Here is a 22,107-nt window from a genome sequence, read left to right on the forward strand (position 1 = left end):
GAGCTTTGACACCTTCCTGGAAGCACGTGAACCATTATCGAATACTATTTATAGCTAAATAGAAGTGAAGAAACTTGCCATTTTGTCCTGTAATATTTACTATTTTCTGACAGTGTAAAGTAGTAAAATATCAGGTCAAGATTATAACTGTGTTAAGAGAGTCAATCTGACTGTTTTCACCTAATAGTTTTTTAACTTTTGTAAAAATTAGAAGTGATTCCATTAAAAATAATTTGCTGGGTTGTTTTTTTGTCTCTTCCTTCCCCCATGTCCAGGGAAAGACTTTCATATAAATAGAGATGACCATGCAGCATGCAGTTCAGGTAAATGACATTAATAATAAAAATGCTTGATACTTCATATGGCATCTTTTCTTTATGCAAGGATCACCGGGCACTTTGCAGACAAATTACTGCAAGGCTCACAATTGTCCCTGTGAGATCTTTACCATCCCCATTTTACAGGTGGGAAAACTTAGTCACAGAGGTTAAATGACTTGCCTTAGGTCACACAGGGAGTCAGGGGCAGGACTGATATAACCCAGAAGTTCTGGAGCCTAGCTTTCTGTTTCAACTGCTAGATCACACCACTTCTCCTTAAGTGGTGTTACCTAAGAAGGTTTCTAAGGCAAAGTAAGAGACTAAATCAGACGTAATTGTTCCTAAAATATAGTGACTTTATTTGTGTAACTATTAATATTCAAGTTTTGCAAAGTGATTAATTCTATAAGAGAATATGTAGTCAGTCCATCCACAAGTTAAAAAGTCTTGTGGGACCAACTAGCTCAGGGGTTCTCAAACTGGGGGTTGGGACCCCTCAGGGGGTTGCGAGGTTATTACATGGGGGGGTCGCGAGCTGTCAGCCTCCACCCCAAGCCCCGCTTTACCTCCAGCATTTATAATAGTGTTAAATATATTAAAAAAGTGTTTTTAATGTATAAGAGTGGGTCGCACTCAGAGGCTTGCTGTGTGAAAGGGGTCACCAGTACAAAAGTCTGAGAACCCCCGAACTAGCTAATCATGGATGAACTCAATCAACAGTTAATTGTGCGTCTGGGCTAGGTTATCTGGGATAGGATGGTGAGGGCATGACATTTTGTGTGGTGAATGAGATCCTCTGAGAGGGAGTGTTTTTGTTTTGTTTTTCTTCAAGTCATTTTTTCTTCATCCCCATTACTCTCCTTGACTCCCTAAGCTAACCCTTAACAAAATGTTACTGATAGAAAAACCCATGAGAGAGGAAATTGTCTTTCTTTAAATTCCACAAGGAATTTCCCAATGGAAGTTTGCCAGGAATCGTGGGATGAATTACTCCCAGCTTACCCTTCTGTCCCCTTATCTCACAGGGTCGCATTCCAATGATATAGCTGTGGAGGGATTTCTATATAGAAGGTGTAAGAGGAAAAACTTGAGTTTTTCCTTTCTCCTCATTGTCTCCTATTATTCAGACTTTTTTCTGCTTTACTCTGTGGTCGTCCTTCTTCGCTGCTTCTCCCCCTTTCCCAGTACCCAAACTGTCCCAAAGAGCTTGCAGTTCAAGGTAACATTTTACTCTTGGGTACGCCACTGGAATTCCATTGAAAACAGTGGTGTTAAAGGCACAGATTGATACAATTCAGAACAAATTTTCATCTGCCCCTGTTTCTCTTTTCCGTTTTGTTTTCCTGCCAATCATTGGGCACTGCAGGTAAAGTTTCTGCAAGGCTGGCTTTTATGTATATCATCAGAATTTCTTATTTCTTTGCTAACATGAGACAGGTGTTGACACAGGAAAAAATACAATTAGAAGACTGGGACTGATATCCTTTTTGTATTGATGCTATGATATAGCGAGCAAATGAAGTCTTCCTTCCTGCCCCATAGTGAAGAAAACATTTTCAGTGCCACTGCACATTGCTTTAGAATGCTTGAATACAAGAAGGGAAGACGTGTCTAAAAAGTGTATGTTCTTGTATTAAACAAGTCTGAACAGTAACACATTTTCTACTGTAGTGTAAGAATTGTAATGTTCTTTTTTTTCCCCCCCCCAAACAAAAACCTCCTGTGAAATCTTTGATCAAAGAGTGAGAGAGACCAGCAGCAAATTTAGTTTTAGGCTGTAGATTTGTCTTTTTATATTGTGGATTCTGCCCAGTACTAACTTTCTTACAAGTTTTATAAATTAATTCTTTATTTATAAGGCAGTTAAAAAATAGACCTTTTTGGAGAGAGTTTTTATATATGTCAGGGGGACAACTGTAAATCATAGAGTGATGTGGTAGCATCTGAATTTAGGAATGAAGACTGACAGCTGCAATAGATCTTTGCAGGGTTGATGAGTGGCTTAAAAAATCAAAATTAGATCTCTTATGTCATTACCTGATTATTGTTTGTGTGAGGAAATGATCAGATTCCATTATTGGAGGTTGCAGCTACAAGACCAGGGGTTCTCAAATTGGGGGTCAGGACCCCTCAGGGAGTCGCAAAGTTATTACATGGGGGGTCACGAGCTGTCAACCTCCACCCCAAACCCTGCTTTGCCTCCAGCATTTATAATGGTGTTAAATATATAAAAAGTGCTTTTAACATATAAGGGGGGTCGCACTCAGAGGCTTGTTATGTGAAAGGGGTCACCAGTAAAAAAAGTTTGAGAGCCACTGTACTAGACTGATTTGTTTTAACTTACTGAAAACTTCTTTAGGTGTGGTTTGGAGATGATATTCCTTTAACTCCACGAAGTCCTCTGACTCCCAGACATGGCCCGGGCTTGGCAGATGTTTGCCTATATGATCAGTGGATATCTGTGCGGCATGAAGCAACACTGGTGCCTATGCAGGAAGATCTATCAATCTGGCTATCTGGATTGCTGGGTAATGCTAAAATACATCATTGTCTAATGAATTTGAAAGATACATTGTCCTGGCCAGTGTTGAACTTTCATATTCATAAATTTGCTGAGAGCGAGTGAATGAGACTGGGCTTGCGTAATGAGGAAAGTTGCATTAAAATGCATGTTCTGGTTTCATATTTTATGAGCGGACAACTGTCAATGCTAGCTTAATACCACTTATTTATATTTCCTGTTCAGTAACTAGTCTGTAGTCTAATTAAATAATGAATATTTCATTTGATTTTTATCTGAATTTTAATAGAAATAGTTTTATAGGTAAATAAACATATTTAATTTTAAATGTATGCCAATTCTCTTTTTAGAATCCAAAGCTATAGGGTATAACTAACACAGGCTGAAACAGTGGATGTTGAGAAGGGGGAAACGTACAGTACAAATACATCTCTAAATTAGTATCTCTATTTTTTAGATTTAATAAAAGCTTACATTTATATTATTGCTTCAGTGGCAGTTGATTTTTATGGTGAATATGTAAGGTAGCAGAAATTTTAAAGTTTATGCCATTCATCAGTTGTTTTAGTTGAATGGAATAAAAACTGGTACTCAAAATACTGATGATCTCACTATTGTAGACTATTGGCCAACTTTGTGTCTTTTTAATGGTGGAATGCTATGTCTGAGTTGTCTGCATATAGTTTCTGTTAGCTTGCCTTCCTCTGGAATAATTCTAACATTTTCCACTTTTTATTTTCAGGGGTAGAAGTTACAGCGGAACGGTTGCTGGAAGAGCTTGATAATGGTGTACTACTCTGCCAGTTGGTTGGTGTCCTTCAAAGTACAATTAAAAAATGCTGTAGCTCAAAGGACTTAAGGGTGAGTCATTTGACTATTACAGTAATTGATAAACTTCATCACTTCACGTGCAACCACTTTTTATCTGCATTTAACAAAATTGCACTCTGTATGCATTGTACTTGGAAATAAGAAGAAACGTGATGTCTTAACAGATCAAATAACTAGCTACAAATGAGATGGCTATTCATTGTGTGTCAAATCCTAAAGTCCTCACTTCAATAGGAGGTGTGCTGGTGGAAGGCCTGTTTAAGGACCTTATGGTCTGACCCCTCAAGAATGATTCCTATTGGTTGTGTGTGTATGGTGGGGAGGACTACCTGGGTAGGAGAAACAGGAAACCTGTTGATACTTTATGCAAATTTTGTATCAGAAATTGATCACTAGACTAGAGCGTGCTGCACTCTGAACAGCCACTAAAAATACCTAAAACAAAATATGTATGGGAGACATGTTTAGGCACCACTATTGGGAATAAAATATGGCAGAAATGAGAGTGGATAAAACTCACAATTTATACAAAATAGAAGGATTTGAAGTTTTTGATACATGACTTGACCCTTACACATGTGCGAACATTAGCACATGCAATGTCTGATTGAGATGTACAGAAGGTAGAGAGAATGTTTAGAATAGTGCTTTCATATATCAAAAATATTGGTCGGACATTTCATGTTTTATTAGTTCCCTCTGAGAAAGAAGTGGCTGAATCATTGGTCCCACAACTTAATTTTTTGGGGGGTGGGGTGGAAGCAGCACAAGAAACAGGGGGCTACACCTTTCATATATTACATAACTAAGACAAAACAAAAAAACCTGATAGCAATGTCCAGCACTGACAGAAAAATGGGTGTAAAGGAAATGACTTGGAAGGAATTAGTCTTTATTCTTCTAACCTCCAACATAAAGAGTCTGTTGCAGTCCAACTAGCCTAGAGCTGTTTTTGCTAGAACTACATAAAAATAGGAGTCGTTGTTGTTGTTTTATAGAAGCCAGTTAATCATGTGATGGCAGCACTAGTTAGCTTCTACCAATTGGTAGAAAACACTTACAGTACTAGTCCCCTTTATCAAACTAACTTTCTTTTTTATATTAGTACTCTGTGTCGTAGAAGCTAACAGGAAGGCCTACATTTTTAATTATATAGCTAAATATATTAAGGCTAAATATCAGTAACTAACTACTAAAATTCTTCTTGAGGGAGGTCTTTGATAGTAAAAAGGGAGCAACTTTCACAGAGCACCATGTCGTATATTTATAAGTAGGGCCCTACCAAATTCACTGTCCATTTTGCTAAATTTCATGGTCATAGCATTTTAAAAATCTTGAATTTCACAGTTTCAAATAATAAATATACTATATATGGAGATATACCTATCTCATAGAACTGGAAGGGACCCCAAAAGGTCATTGAGTCCAGCCCCCTGCCTTCACTAGCAAGACCAAGTACTGATTTTTGCCCCAGATCCCTAAGTGGCTCACAACCCTGGGTTTAGCAGGCCAATGCTCAAACCACTGAGCTATCCCTCCACCCTTAAATTCAAAGTAAGGGTGGCAAAAGAGGACCATGGGGAGGGTTGCAAGGCTATTGTAGGGGGTTATGGTGTTGCCACCCTTATTTCTGTGTTGCCTTCAGAACTGGGCATCCGGAGAGCGGCGGCTGCTGACCAGGCACCCAGCTCTAAAGGCAATGCTGCCACCACCAGCAACAGCACAGAAGTAAGGGTGGCAATACTATACCATGCCACCCTTACTTCTGCGCTGCTGCTGGCTGTGATGCTGCATTCTGAGCTGGGCGCCTGGCCAGCAGCTACCGCTCTCCAGCTGCCCAGCTTTGAAGGCAGCATGGCAATACCGTGACCCCCCTAAAATAGGCAGATTTCACGGGGGAGACCAGATTTTGCAGTCCCTGACACGTTTTTCATGGCTGTGAATTTGGTAGGGCCCTATTTATAAGGGACACCCGTGAATGATGAAGATCATTGGCTGTGAAGGGAAGAGAGAAGATGCCTCACCTATATCCCCAAAGTTGTTAAACTGGTTTAGAAAAAACTGAAAGCAAGTCACTACTTTTTAAAGGAAACTCTACTCCCTTCCTCCCTCCCTCCCTCCCATACCACACCCATCTACTTATGAAAGGGCTTGAAAAGTGCCTGAATGCAACAGCCAGTGCAGTTTCACTATATTTTGGGGGGATGGGGTGGAAGGATTGTGTCATCCATGTAGCTAGTTCACACCCCCTGTGCACTGTAGAGATATGCTCTAAGAGTAATCTGTTCACCGCTTTGTACACGGAGTTTGAGGGTGGAGCCAGTGGAACCAGGACTGTAGATCCACCAACTAAACTTCCCCATGTGCTGTGAGTTGGTGGAGGTCAGTGGCAGAGACTGCGCCAGGAGAGGCCACACTAGTGCATCCCAGGATGCAGAGTTACAATGGAAGATTTCTTTTCCCCTACCTTGATTCCTGACTTCAACAGAGTAACCATACACACATTGTCTTCTTAGACCATGTACAAGAATAACGACTTGCCCTTTGAAGGACTATATCTGACATGGCTGTAGCCATCAAATGGGGAAAGCTTCGTCTGCATTCCAGATATGCATGTAGGTTACATCAAGTATAAAAAATAATAATAGTTATTAGCCGGCCACCATTGTTGTACTTTAAATGTGATATTCTTATTTGATCTTATGAAAATGTGTTTCAAAATGTCACTTATGTATCTGTGCGCACAGCATATGTACATTAATTTTTGAAATATTTTTTGCCAGAATTTTCCTATGAGACGTGTCCCATGTAAGAAGAATGCACCATCAGGATCCTTCTTTGCTAGAGATAATACAGCCAACTTCCTTAACTGGTGTAGGTGCATTGGAGTTGATGAGACTTATCTCTTTGAATCTGAAGGTTTAGGTAATTATCCCTGTTTGTAAAGTTATTTTGGGGGGATAGAAAACTCTATGGGCCCAATCCTGACCCTTACTGTGACACTTTCTTGGGGTGCCCAGGATTGTGACTCACCCCTCTGCCTCAGCTATAGAGAGATTTGCTGGTGCTAAACTGTGTGTCAGTTCCCCGACACTCATTCAGATAGCCACCCAAACGCATGCCTCAGGACTCTGCCAGCACTTATTTTGCCTTGCAGTGTAACACTTAGTGTACCCCCATCCCCGAGCTCCATAGAAGCATCCCCCTGTAGTGTCCAGCCCGGGCGCTAGACACTCTCAGTAATTACCAAGTTAAGCTGTCCCCAAAAAGACAGTGTACACACAGCTGGAAGGTTACACCTCAGGATCAGGTCCTCTATAACACTGAATTACAATAATCTGTTTATGGTGAAAACGAATACGTTTATTAACCAAGAACAGAGATTCACAGATTCAAGTGAGTATTGAGTAAGAATAATGGAAACAGAAATGGGTACAAATGAAACAAAGTATAATACATTTTCTAGAGAGTAGAGCTTAACTGGTTATAATCCTTGTCTAAACCAGTCTCTCACCTAAGATTTTCTGCAGGGCTTACTAGTTTTCAGTCATAATCAGGACCCAGATTTTATCCCTATGTCCTTTGAAATATATCCTTCTGAAGTGCACCCCCAGATAAGATTCTTTTTCTCTGGCATGCCGACACCATGTTGAGTTCACATTCCCCCCCCCCCCCCCCCCCCATCAACCTATTTTTCCTGTTCACTTTACAGGCAAATGGAGTTCCTTTTGTATTGACTTTACCATACTTAATTTACATTTCATAGAGAGAGAACTACCTTCCTCCTGTCTGGAAGAAACCTGGTTCTCCCTTTGTTTGGTTACAGACTTTAAAGCATAATATCAGTACATATACATAATTCCTCATATAATCTTAATACATCAATTTTACAACAATTTTAATGACCAGTATGTCACCAGCTTTCATTTGATACCTCACAAGATGCTTTTGGATAAATACTATGAAAGCAGTGTGTTAGGTGTAGTGAGTTGTCAGGCCTGATAGGAGTTGCTGACAGAACTGGCAGGTGCTGCCAGTTGGCATTGAGGTGCTCTTAAAGCCATACTTGTGTGAGACAGGAATAATTGTATAAGTAATGATTGGGACTTTGATAGGACTGTTCATGTGACAGAAGTTTTGCAGGGTCAGTTGCTTATGGCTGCATTGAGTAATCTGACTGAATAGTGCTTTTGAAGCCTCTGAAAAGTTGCATTGTGAGAGGAAAAAAATAAAAGGATTGCAGTGAAATGCCACATTTTCTGCATAGCAAAAAAACCCCAAAACAGAATACTGTATATACTCGTTCATAAGCCGAATTTTTTTTTTAGTAAAAAAGGGAAGCGCCAGAGAAGGGAGTCGGCTTATGAACGGGTATAGAGAGAGAGAGGTGGGACACAGCCCCTCCCCCCAACATAGGGAGCAAGGAGAGGCAGCACAGCCAGCAGAGCCAGAAGGGAAGAGGCGGGGCCAGAGTCTCTCTGCTTCTGGCCACGCTGCTCTCCCCCCAGCCTCCGGGGCTGGCAGGCTGCAGCCATGCCGCTCAGCCCCGCCCCCCAGAGCAGGCTGTGGCCGCGCTGCCCAACCTGCTGGAGCACGCTGCGGCCCAGCCCACTGGAACGTGCTGCAGCCACGCCGCCCGGTTTGGCCCGCCAGAGCAGGCTGCGGCCATGCTGCCCAGCCTGCCGGAGCAGCTCCAGCCAGGCCAGAGACATCCTCCCCTGGCCCTCCCCAGATAAGGTGGGAAGGGATGGGATGGGGAGAGTGTGGGGGTCCTGGGCTAGAGGTGGGGTCATGTGGGGGGTGGTCACAGGGGTTACTCCCCTGACTCTCAGCTTCTCTTCCTCCCCCCCCCCCCCCAAATTTTCCCATCAGTTGCTGTCCCGGTCCATCAGGGTAAGCAGCTGGCGCGCCGGGACACTTTGTTTACTTAGGTTTACCTCTGTGCCTGCGGACCCTCGAGGTAAACAAACCATCTCGGCCCACCAGCGGCTTATCCTGATGGCCCGGGAGCCAAAGTTTGCTGACCCCTGAACTATAGGGTCGGCTTATGAACGGGTTATAAACATTTTCCATTTTTACTTATCCATCTTGGTGGGTCGGCTTATAAACAGAACCAGCTTATAATCGAGTATATACGGTAATTGAAAGAGAGACCCGCATTTGTTTTAAAGTGCCAAGAGACCACATGGAAATCTTGGTGGGTCGGCTTATAAACAGAACCAGCTTATAATCGAGTATATACGGTAATTGAAAGAGAGACCCGCATTTGTTTTAAAGTGCCAAGAGACCACATGGAAATTTTTAAAACACAAAAATATCCTTTGTTCAATATTAGATCTCTTTCTTGCTGTATAAAGTGCTCAGAATAGTACACGCATGATGACTAAATTAAAGAGCTACGTCAGGATTTTGTGCCTGAAGTTACAACAGTCTGTTAGTAATTAACGTTCACCTCAGGATCTACCCTATATGATACTCAACCCCTTACTTTCCCCCCTCTAACTGAATGGTTATGAAAACAAAGATTGTAAATTGAGCTTATGCCTCTAGTGTTCAGCCTGTACTTTGTTACCAGCAGCTGCTGGACTGATCTTCCAGATGGCATGAAATCTTTGACTGCTCATTAAGAAAAGTTGTATATTCATTGTAAGATAATTAATTGTTTTTGCATCACTTGCTTTTTAAATAGAAACAAACAAGCACAAGCCTTTCTGTGGCAACTCAGGTACTTTTTAAATATTGCAAAATTCTTTGCCTGTCAAAAGAACATGCAAAATTACCTATATTTGCAATGTACATTAAAACTTGCAATAGTGACTAAAAATGTAGTTTGCATTTACAGTAAGGGTGATTTTATTTATTTAATTTTAAAAAACCCTGTTATTACACACTGCTAATGTTTATGACACTTAAATGGCCTCTGTCACTGCTTACTCATTTTTATTGGCTAACTAGTCTTTGAAATTCTCATTGCTACCAGTTGGAGGTGCCCATTCCTGTTCTTTACTAGACCATTTTTCTACTAAATTAGAATGAAATAGCTAGAAATCCTATCCATCTATCTAATCTAAAATATTAAATTTATTGCTGTATTTCAGTCTTCAGTGGTGCAAGTAGGAGAAAAAAATTTGTAATGGAAGTAGATTGTGCAGGGGCGGCTCCAGGCACCAGCACACCAAGCACGTGCCTGGGGCGGCAAGCCGCAGGGGGCGGCAGTCAGGGAGCCTTCGGCGGAATGCCTGTGGGAGGTCCGCCAGTCCCGCGGCTTCGGCGGCAATTCGGTGGCGGCTATGCCGAAGCCACAGGACCGGTGGACCTCCCGCAGGCATGCCGCCGAATCTGCGTTACCAGAGGACCTCCCGCAGGCGCGCCGCCGACAGCCACCTGCATGCCGTGCTTGGGGCGGCAAAAAACATAGAGCCACCCCTGAGATTGTGTATATCCTCAGTTCACTCTCTGTATAAACTGAAGAGCCTAAACTCATTAACTGCACTCTGAAACAAATACTTAAAATATGTTTAATTTCCTTGGGATCAGCAGTCAGGATTTCCTAATGCTGTGTTGTTTTGTTTGTAGCTAAAAGTATTTTGAAGTCTGTTTATTGCTGTTTTCAGAAACTGGCTATGCGGTATAAATGCCAACTTTGTGTGCCTTTGGGAGGCTGCAAGTCTTCTCACCCCAATTCCCCCCCTTGCCCAGGCAAGCTTTCAAGCTCTTGTTGATGGGTGAAATGGGAATGACTGCTTTTGTGATTTGGCAATTACCCATTCCTGTCCAAGAGACATGTTGTAGCAACAACCCCTAGAATGGGTAGGAGGTTATGGAGGTAGCGAATTAAGTGACCCCGAATGGCATTCACATGGGCAGTAGTCTGTTTCTGGATGCTCTGTCCAGCTCGCTCACTCTGATATCAAGCCAAACATCTGATTGCTAGTGAACATTATCTATAAAGCTTGAGACTTCTGTTTGTGATCTAGGCATAAAGCTACTTGTCTTCACTTTCAAGGCCTTCACAACCTATCCCACCCATCCATCTTCTCTCATTCACTATCGAGATGTCGACTCCCACCTCTGATTGGCCCTTGATATCAGCCTCCATCACCCACCTGTTAAATTTTCAAATAGGCACCTTCTGTCTTGTTGAAGCTATTTGTAATATCCCACACTTGAAAACTTAGTCTTGTGTGTTTATGTATCTTGTTTGCAGGATGTAAAGATGACTTAGGGAATGGGTGACAACCCTACCTGCCTTCTATTTTCTGTACTTAGTTCACAGGCCGCCCCCTTATCTGGTAAAGCTTTCCAAACGTGAAGTATGACTTATTTTTTCCTCTGTAGTTTTGCACAAGGATCCAAGACAGGTGTATCTCTGTCTACTGGAAATTGGTCGCATTGTATCGAGGTATGCACTCTGTAGTTTTCTAACTAGAAATTGCATTCTGTTAAGCATATAAAGTTTTAGTGTTGGGTTACATACAGTGTTTTGCAAATCGCAGTCTTTTAGTACAATGAAAATAGATTCTGTTTTGGTTCAGAGAGTAATTAACAGCTCTGCTGTTATGGCCTACCTATACTAAGGATACTCTTCAAAAATTTCCTATTATTGCTAATACCTGCCTGAATGCTTTCTAGTGAGGTGCAGCTCCACACTGCTTCTTAATACGGGCTGTGCCTAAATGTCACAATCAAGCACATAGCGCCAAGATATCTACATTTGTAAGGTGGGGAGATCATGAATGGAGACCTAAGTGGCCTCAAAAGCAGAACTTTAACTTTTGTTCTTAAAACTTAAGTTTGAAAAATGCCTCAACTGTTGCAGTCATTTCATAACTTCGAAAACCTCTAAGTCTTCTCAGTCTCCTGTTTTCCACTGGGAATAAGAACAACTTTCTTAACACTTCCTCATAACTTAAATTGTTCAAAAACGTTACTATCTTCTGCTGTAGCCTCTCTAAGACCATCTTTCCCCCACTGTGGTACATTCACTGGGGATGTGTACCTGCTATTTAAACTGAACCCAGACAGCAGCAAAATGATTCTAACCAATTTAAAGCATGTCTGAGAGAAATTCTAACCTTAATGCTATTATTTGACTTATTAGATAATTAATCCTCTGACTGACCAGACTTTTCTTATGAGCTGCTTTTTTCCCTGTTCAGTTATTCAGTTGTTATACTTTGCATGTATTTTCTTCATTGGCTCCTTTCTATTTGTTTAGTTTCATAATGTCTCCTCTTACCCCATTATCATCTTTGTATTTGTGTTCAGGTATGGAGTTGAACCTCCTGTGCTAGTAAAACTGGAGAACGAAATTGAGTTAGAAGAGACATTGTTAATGACCTCTGGGCCTGTAACATCTCTCAGTACCCCAAAGTCATGTTGCCACCATGGGGAACTGCATGAAGCAGTAAGTATTGTGCATATTTTGTGCGGTGTGGGCTTTGAATTACTCCAGCTCCTAATTTTGTATATGTGCTATTTAGATAATTAAATGCAAAGAATTTCTATGTAGTATATATGTGCCTTCTTGCCCTGAAAGGGCAAGGATATGCCTCCTCCAATGGACATGTTCTAAGTGTGCATAGTGCATCTTTGTATCTATAAGTAGGAGTGTTAAATGGGTACATAGCAGACACCTCAGCATAGGGAAAGCATGTACTGAAATCTCTCCATCCTTCTTTCCTATGCTGATGGAAGACAGGAAAACACTGAATGGGAATGTAACATACTGGATGTGTAAGTCTTAAATGGTATTATTTAGTGGTGTTTGACCAAACTATTTAATATTAAAAGAATAGGCTTTTTTAAACATATGTTACAAAATGAAGGTTTGTTTGTTTTTTAATATGAAAACTTGCTGAAGAAACAAACCTGCTAAAATATCTTGGAGTAATGCTTGAACAAATGTCTGTAGTTGCACCCCTAAGGAAACAGATTTTCATGCAGAAAGGAAATGAATCACTTAGCTTGTGAACAGGCCATAAGGGACTGATACACTGCTGCTCTAAATTACTTAAAAATGAGTATTTAAACCTAAATTTTTAAAAATAATTTCCTTCATAGTCTGTGGCTTCATAGATTGAGACTGGATGACTAAATCCATTGTGACACACACACCTCAAACTGTTAAAATATAATAATAATTAATAATCACACCTGCATCTCATTTTGCCTACTCTGTTAAATTTTGCTTCTCTGGAATGCTCCAGCCCTCAGTCTTTCTGTGTTGAAGGGTGAGTAATTCTGTAGCTCAGCAGCATCGTTGCATTTCTATTTTGTACCCATTCTTTGAAGCCCTTTCTCTGCTTTTTAAAACGAACATTTCTCTTCAACACTAAGGGTAAGTTGTGGGTGGCTTCCTTTTTATTGTCTGGATTGTTTCTCTGTTGCTCCCTTTCTGGATACAGGTTTTTTTTTTTCCCCCCTTTTGTAAGATTACAGAAGATTTCCAACTATCTTGGAGAATACTGGTGCTTTTGGATCAAGTACAGAATCTTGACCAATTTGCTCATCTGATGAGACAGGTCAGACTGGGCCTACTAAAAACCATTTCAGCAATTCAAGAGAGGCCCAGTCATCTGGTACAATTCCTTGAGACATAAAGTCTATCTTTATGAAGCTACCCTTACTACTATTGACAAATGAATTGGGGTAAATAAAATAAAGGGAATTTAAGTAGGAAAAGTGTTCTAATAAAATGAGAAATTAGAAGAACCAGATCTGAGCCACTCAAAAAATTAAAGTAACCTTTGTCCGTGGACAGTTTTATCTGTTCAGGCCATCTTGTAATGAGGGAAAGTATTTTGACAGGGACATATTTAATCTTTTGCCATGGTTAAATGACCTATCAGTGGTTATTCCCCCAAAACAAAAAACACCACACACCTGTAATTTTTTTTTGAAAAAACTCAATTTTCTAACAGGTACTTTCTTTTTTAAAATCTAGGTTAAGCACATAGCAGAAGATCTTCCCTGTAGCTGTTCCCATAGATTTTCGATTGAGTACTTATCTGAAGGACGTTATAGATTGGGAGATAAAATACTCTTCATACGAGTAAGTGCAATTTCTCAAAATGTTTCCTCACCTCATTTGTTAGCTTTGCCTCCACTGTATCCGGACTGTGGTCAGAACTTTTTCACTTGGGTTCATATGTCTGTCCAGCACAACAAAAGTGTACAATCTGCATGTTTTTTGTCTCACTGGATTCATCTCTGGACCATTGGCAGTGGCCCTCCAGTCTTTTTTCCCCTTGGAATCTCTTGCAGGTCTTTGGTAAACTATGGTGACCTAGGGGCATAACAGGGAGGGAATAATGTTTAGACACATGAACATTGGAAATCAAGGACAGTAAATTGTTGTAATGTCCCATCAGAACATCCATTCACCTGTCTGTAATCATGACAGTTTTATATCCTAGGGACCTCTGAAAGGGACCAGTATCCGTGGGTGGCCCATCAAAATGCTCCTCTCGCCGCCAGCATGGTGGAATGGCCTTGACCTCAGCTTGAAGGGAGGGGTAATTGGGCTACAATGGGGGCAGACATTCACTCTATGAATAAAGCTATGACAAGCAGAACTGGCAGGAACTTGAGTTTTGGTCATGGGGAAAGATATATATATATATATATTTTTAAACCTGGCTTAGAAGCTGGTGTGTGGATAGACTGGGTGGGGCATTACAACAATCTGCTATACTTGACATTTGATAGAGTAGTGTGTGCAGCAGCCAGGAGACTTTGGAGTAGGGAGAAAGAAGCAGAAAACTTCTTTTCCCTTCTGACTATTAGAGAGTGGTTGGAGCTTCAAATATAATACTGTCTAGCCAGAGACTGATCCAAAAGCATCTTGGTTGAACCTCCAGCACCTTCCTACTCTCCAGCAGCTGTGAATATCTGGGATTCTTATCAGAACACTGCAGATATTTGGGTAGTGTCTGGGAGGGTGGGGAAGACAGAGAAAAAGACGGACAACTTCTCTGGCTAATAGGTTTAATCTTCTAGTCTGTAGGTGTCTAGTACGTTTCCTCCCCCCCCCCCCCCCCCCGAGTCCTAGCTGTTGGCACTCTAGTCCATACGTACTAATTCAAAAATATTGGTTTAACAAGGAAACAAGCATTGAAGTCATGAAATATTAGCTACACAGAAACTGATCACTATATATTTGTGTCTTCATGACTTTCATATTAAATTTGTAAATGTAAAATTCTTACATTTCATAAAGAAACTCTCTAATAGGAGATATCATGATTTTATAGTGTAAATAATGTCCCAAACATCACTGCCATGTAAATAGTGACAACTAGACTGAATCCCTTAAGTTTAAAGTATAGTGCCTTACTGCACTGTGTCTATTCAGAGTCAGAATCTGAAGTGCAAAGGAAGATAACTGAGTATTAATTAAGAATATTAATCCTTGAATGTTGACTATCAAACTTCTGGGCTATTGAGTAGTGTAGCTGATCTACCCCTTAACCTCACAAATTCTTATGCTAGCCTAAATGTTGAAGGGGCATCATCAACGTGAAAACTTTTCTGTCTGAAAATGATGTACCTACTGCCTATAGTTTGAAATGACACATACAGTTACTATAATGGAAAGAAGTGGGCAGGAACAATTTTTGCTTTATTATTTCAGTTTACTGTGTACATGTTTATAGACTGCCTAGTAGGTACCTCCAGTTTGTTGTAAATGGATCCAGACTTCCAAGCCAGCTGGGTCTGAGCAGAGTCCATTCGCTGTTTTCTAGCTCTGAGCCTGTAAGGCACACTCTTGGGTGCAGACTCCCTGTCTGACACTCTTCCTTGCAGTGTGGTACTCTGCTGTCCATCTGCCCTAGGCTCCGAAACCAGTGCTGTTACCTCCCAATCTGCCCCAGTTGCTTATGCATGCACCCCCAGAGTTCCACTTTGCCATGGGTGCTCTGCTTTATAGCTTAACTCAGGGACCAAGTGGCAGGTAAAGCAAGGAATACAGGGATTTCTTAACCTTGGTAATTCTTACTCTCAGAACACACAAGAGTTACAGATCTTTGGGAAAAATAACAAAAGCCTATACATCCTCTCCTCTGAGTGTATGTTCACGCATCTTGTGAGTCCTAAGCCAGTCAGTATGTCAAGTGGACATACTGCCCTCCTGCCATCTGGCAATGGTTGCTCAGTGAGAGAGAGGAAGCCTAGCGCAGATCCTACTCTTAAATAAGGCTTCTGTCTCCTCTGTCAGGTGACCAACTGATCAGCTTCAGAACCACAGTTGGGTGATTAACTGGGATGGTCCAGCGCCCCTGGAGCCCAAACTGGGAAAGCCAGTTTCCTTCTGCCTGGCCACACTCTGTAGCAAAACCATTGTTCTAAAGTTGGACGCCTTTGTTTGGAAAACAATCACTGTTGATGATTCTAATGTTGGTTTCTTCAGGGAGGCATCGGGCATTACAATAAGCTGCCTTGCATCTGTCTTTGACAGCTCTAGGCAGTTCCAATTACATACCCAAAGGTAGGTCACATTCTTCAAAATGGCAGTTAGTGTCACCTGAAAGTCACAATTTGATACAAAGGTGGATGAGGTAATATCTTGTATTGGAAGGGGATGTTATTGGGCTTCTGTGGCGGGGAAAACACCACAGCAGTGGTAACATTTAATTTCAGAAAAGGGAACTACACAATAGGGAGGAAGTTAGTTACACAGAAATTAAAAGATAGTGCCAAAAGTGAAATCCCTGCAAGCTGCATGGAAACTTTTTAAACGCACCATAATAGAGGCTCAACTTAAATGTATACCCCCAAATTAAAAAACACAGAGAACCCCAAAAGTGCCTCCATTAGCTAAACAACAAAGTAAAAGAAGCAGTGAGAGGCAAAAAGGCATCCTTTTAACAAGTGGAAGTTAAATCCTAGTGAGGAAAATAGAAAGGGTCATAAATTCTGGCAAGTGAAGTGTAAAAATATAATTAAGAAGGTCAAAAAAGCATTTGAAGAACAACTAGCCAAAGATTCAAAAAGTAATAGCAAAATTTTTTCTAAGTATATCAGAAGCAGGAAGCCTGCTAAACAACCAGTCGGGACCACTGGACAATCGAGATGCTAAAGGAACACTCAAGGACAATAAGGCCATTACGGAGAAACTAAATGAATTCTTTGCATTGGTCTTCACAGCTGAAGATGTGAGGTAGATTCCCAAATCTGAGCCATTCTTCTTAGGTGACAAATCTGAGGAACTGTCCCAGATTAAGGTGTCATTAGAGAAGGGTTTGGAAGAAATTGATTAACTAAACAGTAATGAGTCACCAGACCAGATGTTATTCACCCAAGAGTTCTGAAGAAACTCAAATATGAAATTGCTGAATTACTAACTGTGGTATGTAACCTATCATTTAAATCACCTTCTGTATCAGATGACTGGAGGATAGCTAATGTGATGCCAATTACAGGCCTAACTTCAGTACCGGGCAAACTGGTTGAAACTATAGTAAAGAACAGAATTATCAGACACCTAGATGTACACAATATGTTGGGGAAGAGTCAACGCACCTTTTTGTAAAGGGAAATCATGCCTCACCAATCCATTAGAATTCTTTGAGGATGTCAACAAGCATGTGGACAAGGGTGATCCAGTGGATATAGTGTACTTAGATTTTCAGAAAGCCTTTGACAAGGTCCCTCACCAAAGGCTCTTAAGCAAAGTAAGCTGTCATGAGATAAGAGGGAAAGTCCTTTCATGGATCAGTAACTGGTTAAAAGATAGAAACAAAGGGTAGAAATAAATGGTCAGTTTACAAAATGGAGAGAGGTAAATAGTGGTGTCCCCCAGGGTCTGTACTGCGACCAGTCCTGTTCAACATATTAATAAATGATCTGGAAAAAGGAGTAAACAGTGAGGTGGCAAAATTTGCAGGTAATACAAAACTACTCAAGATATTTAAGTCCAAGGCAGACTGCGAAGAATTGCAAAGGAATCTCATAAAACCTGGTGACTGGGCAACAAAATGGCAGATGAAATTCAATGTTGATAAATGTAAAGTAATGCACATTGGAAAACATAATCCCACCATTACATATAAAATGATTTGGTCTAAATTAGCTGTTACCACTCACAAAAGAGATCTTGGAGTCATTGTGGATAATTATCTGAAAACATCCACTCAATGTGCAGCAGCAGTCAAAAAAGCTAATAGAATGTTGGGAATCATTAAGAAAGGGATAATAAGTCAGAAAATATCATATTGCCTTTATAAATCCATGGTACACCCACATTTTGAATACTGCATGCAGATGTGGTCGCCCCATCTCAAAAAAGATACTGTATATTGGAATTGGAAAAGGTACAGAAAACAGCAACAAAAATGATTAGGGGTATGGAACACCTTCCATATGAGGCAAGATTAATAAAACTGGGACTTTGCAGCTTGGAAAATAGACGACTAAGGGAGGATACGATTGAGGCCTATAAAATCATGACTGGTGTGAAGAAAGTAAATAAGGACGTGTTATTTACTCCTTCTCATAACACAAGAACTAGGGGTCACCAAATGAAATTAATAGGCAGCAGGTTTAAAGCAAACAAAAGGAAGTATTTCTTCATACAATGCACAGTCAACCTGTGGAACTCCTTGCCAGAGGATGTTGTGAAGGCGAGGACTATAACAGGGTTCAAAAAAGATTACCCAAGACGGACAGGGATGGTGTCCCTAGCCTCTGTTTACCAGTAGCTGGGAGTGGGCGGCAGGGGATGGATCACTTGGTAATTGCCTGTTCTGTTCATTGCCTCTGGGGCATCTGGCATTGGCTGCTGTCGGAAGACAGGATACTGGGCTACATGGACCTTTGGTCTGCCCCAGTATGGGCGTTCTTATGACCAGCTTGTGCTGATGAGACAGACGAGCTTTTGAGCTACACCGAGCTGTTCTTCAGGTCTGGGAAAGGTATCCTGGCACTGACACAGCTATCGCAACATTGCATACAACAATTTGATACAAACATAAACCAATCTGTCACATTACACTTATTATGTTATTACAGTATCATTCCTGTTATCTGAATTCCCTTTTTCTGAAAATCCTACTTATCCATATCCAGTATGTCCCCTCTCCAGAGCCCTATGTTAATTAATAACTTTTTTTTAATCCTAATGTCCAGTTATCTGAAAGTTTCAGGTGTCCCCCAGGCCATTTGGATAAATGAGAATGTACTGTATTTGTATTACCGTAACACCTAGTAGCCCACAGACACTTAGTTGCCCCTGCATATTCAGTCAGTGTCTCAGTTGCTGGAAAAAACCTTATTAATGTCAAGAGGGGAGCAGAAAAACCCTGAAATCCTTTCCTTTTTTTAAAAAAAGGAATTTAAAACACGGGGAAATTCAGGCTATTGTTTAAAGGGTGCTCTCTTAGAAATAGGATACATTCAAGTTGCTAGTGCCTTACGCTTCCTGTATTACATTTGGTAATAAATTGTGTACTAAAGTAGATATGATTTTAGTGTTCTGCCATCTGCTTCTCTCCCCCTCCTTCTTAGATGCTGCATGGAAAACATGTGATGGTACGTGTTGGTGGAGGCTGGGACACTCTTCAAGGTTTTCTTCTCAAATACGATCCATGTCGAGTGCTGCAATTTGCAACTCTGGAGCAAAAAATCCTGGCATTTCAGAAAGGTGGCCCCAATGAAGACACCCCTGATTCATCATCTAGAACTCTGCAGCCTCCTTTCATGAATCCCATATTGGCTATTAATATGTTTCAGAAACAAAATTCAAAACCACCCACTCCTGTTTCAGTTATAAAAGCTGCTCAGGTGGCCAGTGGTAAGCAGGCATTATCTAAACGTCCACAGTCACCTGCCTTGTCATCCCCAAAAGGGGCAACCAAGTCCATATCAGCTCGTTCCAAGTTACAAGGATCTCCAGCAAAGGGTGCCCAATCTCCTTTCAGATCCTTAACAGGTGCTTCAAAGAAACTGGATTCTTCTGCACACAACTTACCAACTTCTGCTATTTCAAAACTTGCACAACCTACAAACAAAAGTTCTTCACCTGCATTATTAAATACTGCTCCTGATTGTTCAGGGCCACTGCGCAAACGCATCTGGTCCCCTGATACTCCTAATGTCAAACTTGCACCATCCCAAAATTCTCCAGCAACAATTTTACATCCTACCCTCTCTTGTTCTACAAGTCAGCTTTCAGAATTACCTGGGACAAGAGAAATGATGGCTTCAAAACAAAAATATGCTCCTTCTAAATGCAAAACTGTATCTAACTCCACCACCAAACCTAATTCTATTGCTTCAAAATCCTCATCAAAATCTGCTAGGCCACCTAACGCAAATCTGCCTGTTGTTTCGAAGCCTTCACATTCTTATCAGTCTCTTGCAAAAATAGCAAAACCCACTTCCAAAAGTAACAATGAAGCATCAGGAATAGGGTCCCGGCCTCCCAGAAGATTGCCACAAACAGGATCTGGCCCAGGGAGGAATCTCAGAACCACTCCGGTCTTAAAACAGCCAGATTCTGCATCTTCGCTTGCAGCTGGTAAAACATCACAGTTAATGCCTCCTCTGGAATCTCCAAGCAAGAGCGTAGCTTCAGCTGCTAATAAACGGCCTGCAGTAAAGTGTTTACGGGGACAAGATAGCAGTAGAAACCCACAGATAGGATCCAGTTTATCAAAACATCCTGAACGCACTCCATTATCTGTTGTACGACTTCCCCAAACTTCAGCCAAAGCACAAACGACAAAAAAGACGGCACAGCCTTCCACAACAAGTCACTCCTCAATCAAAACCTCCCAAAAGAGTGATGAAATCCTGGCTTCAACAGCCAAGAAACCCCTCTCAAACGGAAAGACTACAACAGCATATGGCAAGGGGACCCCTGGTGTATTAAAAAATCCTATTTTGAAGGCTAAACAAGATGATCACTATTTTGTTATGACAGGCAGTAAGAAACCCAGAAAGTAAGCAGAAATATGGTGCTTTCCATTTAAATAACACTACACTAATTACAATGGTAACACTTTTATGTCTCAGACATGTATGAGACCTAAGTGTATTTTTTTCTATAAGGATTATTTACTAGATACTCTGTCCATACTTTGTAGTTAAATACTGTTCCACTTTTATTACATATGAAAAGTAACGTTACTTGCTATTCACCATAAAACAGTACAGACAGAGTACACCAGTTTGGTGATTTAAGGCTGGTTTGGTTTTGGAGAGGACGACTGTTGCTACTCTCCTTAAATGGATTTTAGCTTATTCTAGATATTTCTCCAAAGCAGGATCCAGATGACGATTCAGAACACTCTGGTACATCAATGTCAAGTACCTGCTGTTGCTAATTACATTACATATACTGTACATGTATAATTGATATCACTAAAAGCCAATGTATTTGAAAATAAAGATAACAGGATTAACACTTTCATTGCACTAATTGAGCAAACTAATTTATCAAATTTTGGATAGGCAGTTGATACAGATCAGAGGAATTAGGACTCTAGGCCAAGATTTTCAAATGGCTGGTGATTTTTTTTTGGGTGAGATGCCTTAAAGTGGCCTGATATTTCAGAAGGTGCTAAGCATCCAAACTGAAAATCTGGCCACTTTAAGGTATCTCAAGTTGGGCACAAGTCACTTTTAAAAATCTTGGCTTTGGCTCTCATCTTTTTAGTGCCTTAGCATTTGAGTGCTCAGTAACACTCTCACACTGAATGTCATGGCTGAATGTCACACTGTTCTTGTTTTTGATTATTATTATTTATTTTTATGACAAGATATATTTTTAAAAAATGAAAGAGGATGGTGCTGTGGACAGTTTTATTAAATTGCCATTGTTGTTTTTAAAGTGTCTCTTCTCCCTAGGCTATATCTTCTGTTTAAATCTGCTATAATAACGCTATATGGTCATGCCTTTTTGGAGTTAAGTAACCATTTCCCAAAGTGCTAACAGGGCTACATTCACCCTCTTCAGAGGGCCGCATGAGGCTTCTTACATAACACTTAAGCCCTCAAAATAGGGTTTAAGAAGTACTAGTACGGTGCCTCGGCCTGATGCTAACCTTTGCACAAGGGTGAAATTCTTCCTGAATGACTGAAAACTATGGTCACTTGCACTAATTACCATCTCTGGGTCAGTGTTATCTGAAGTCAGGATATTTTACAAGTTTAAGGAACAGCAATGCAAGCATTTAAAAGGAATCTTCTGTCTTAAGTTTCATAAATGGAATATGGTTGTGTGACTTACAAACGGAGAGAATATTTTTCTCCTAAAGAATTTACCTATGTGCCAATGATAAGGATACATTATAGTCTGATTTTTTTTTTTCCACCCCTCAGAACTGGAGTTAAAGAGCTGTTTATAAACGAATCATGTTTTTTAACTGGTAGTGGCAACCTTATAGATGTCATTATCAGCACCTTGTTAATTCTCCATTATTTATGGCTATA

At 40.7% G+C, this 22,107-nt stretch overlaps 1 protein-coding gene across 1 annotated transcript; it reads left to right on the forward strand.

Annotated features, from left to right (window-relative positions):
- Positions 1-299: 299 nt before the first annotated feature.
- Positions 300-20,619, forward strand: GAS2L3 (growth arrest specific 2 like 3). Its single transcript, XM_065423494.1, has 8 exons — positions 300-323; positions 2,680-2,848; positions 3,584-3,702; positions 6,456-6,597; positions 11,011-11,074; positions 11,941-12,079; positions 13,619-13,726; positions 19,180-20,619. Exons 1-8 carry the CDS (start codon positions 300-302, stop codon positions 20,617-20,619), a joined length of 2,205 nt encoding a protein of 734 aa, XP_065279566.1.
- Positions 20,620-22,107: the final 1,488 nt, after the last annotated feature.

Source organism: Emys orbicularis, chromosome 1 (genome assembly GCF_028017835.1).
Source record: "Emys orbicularis isolate rEmyOrb1 chromosome 1, rEmyOrb1.hap1, whole genome shotgun sequence".
In the NCBI taxonomy this organism is placed as follows: domain Eukaryota; kingdom Metazoa; phylum Chordata; order Testudines; family Emydidae; genus Emys; species Emys orbicularis.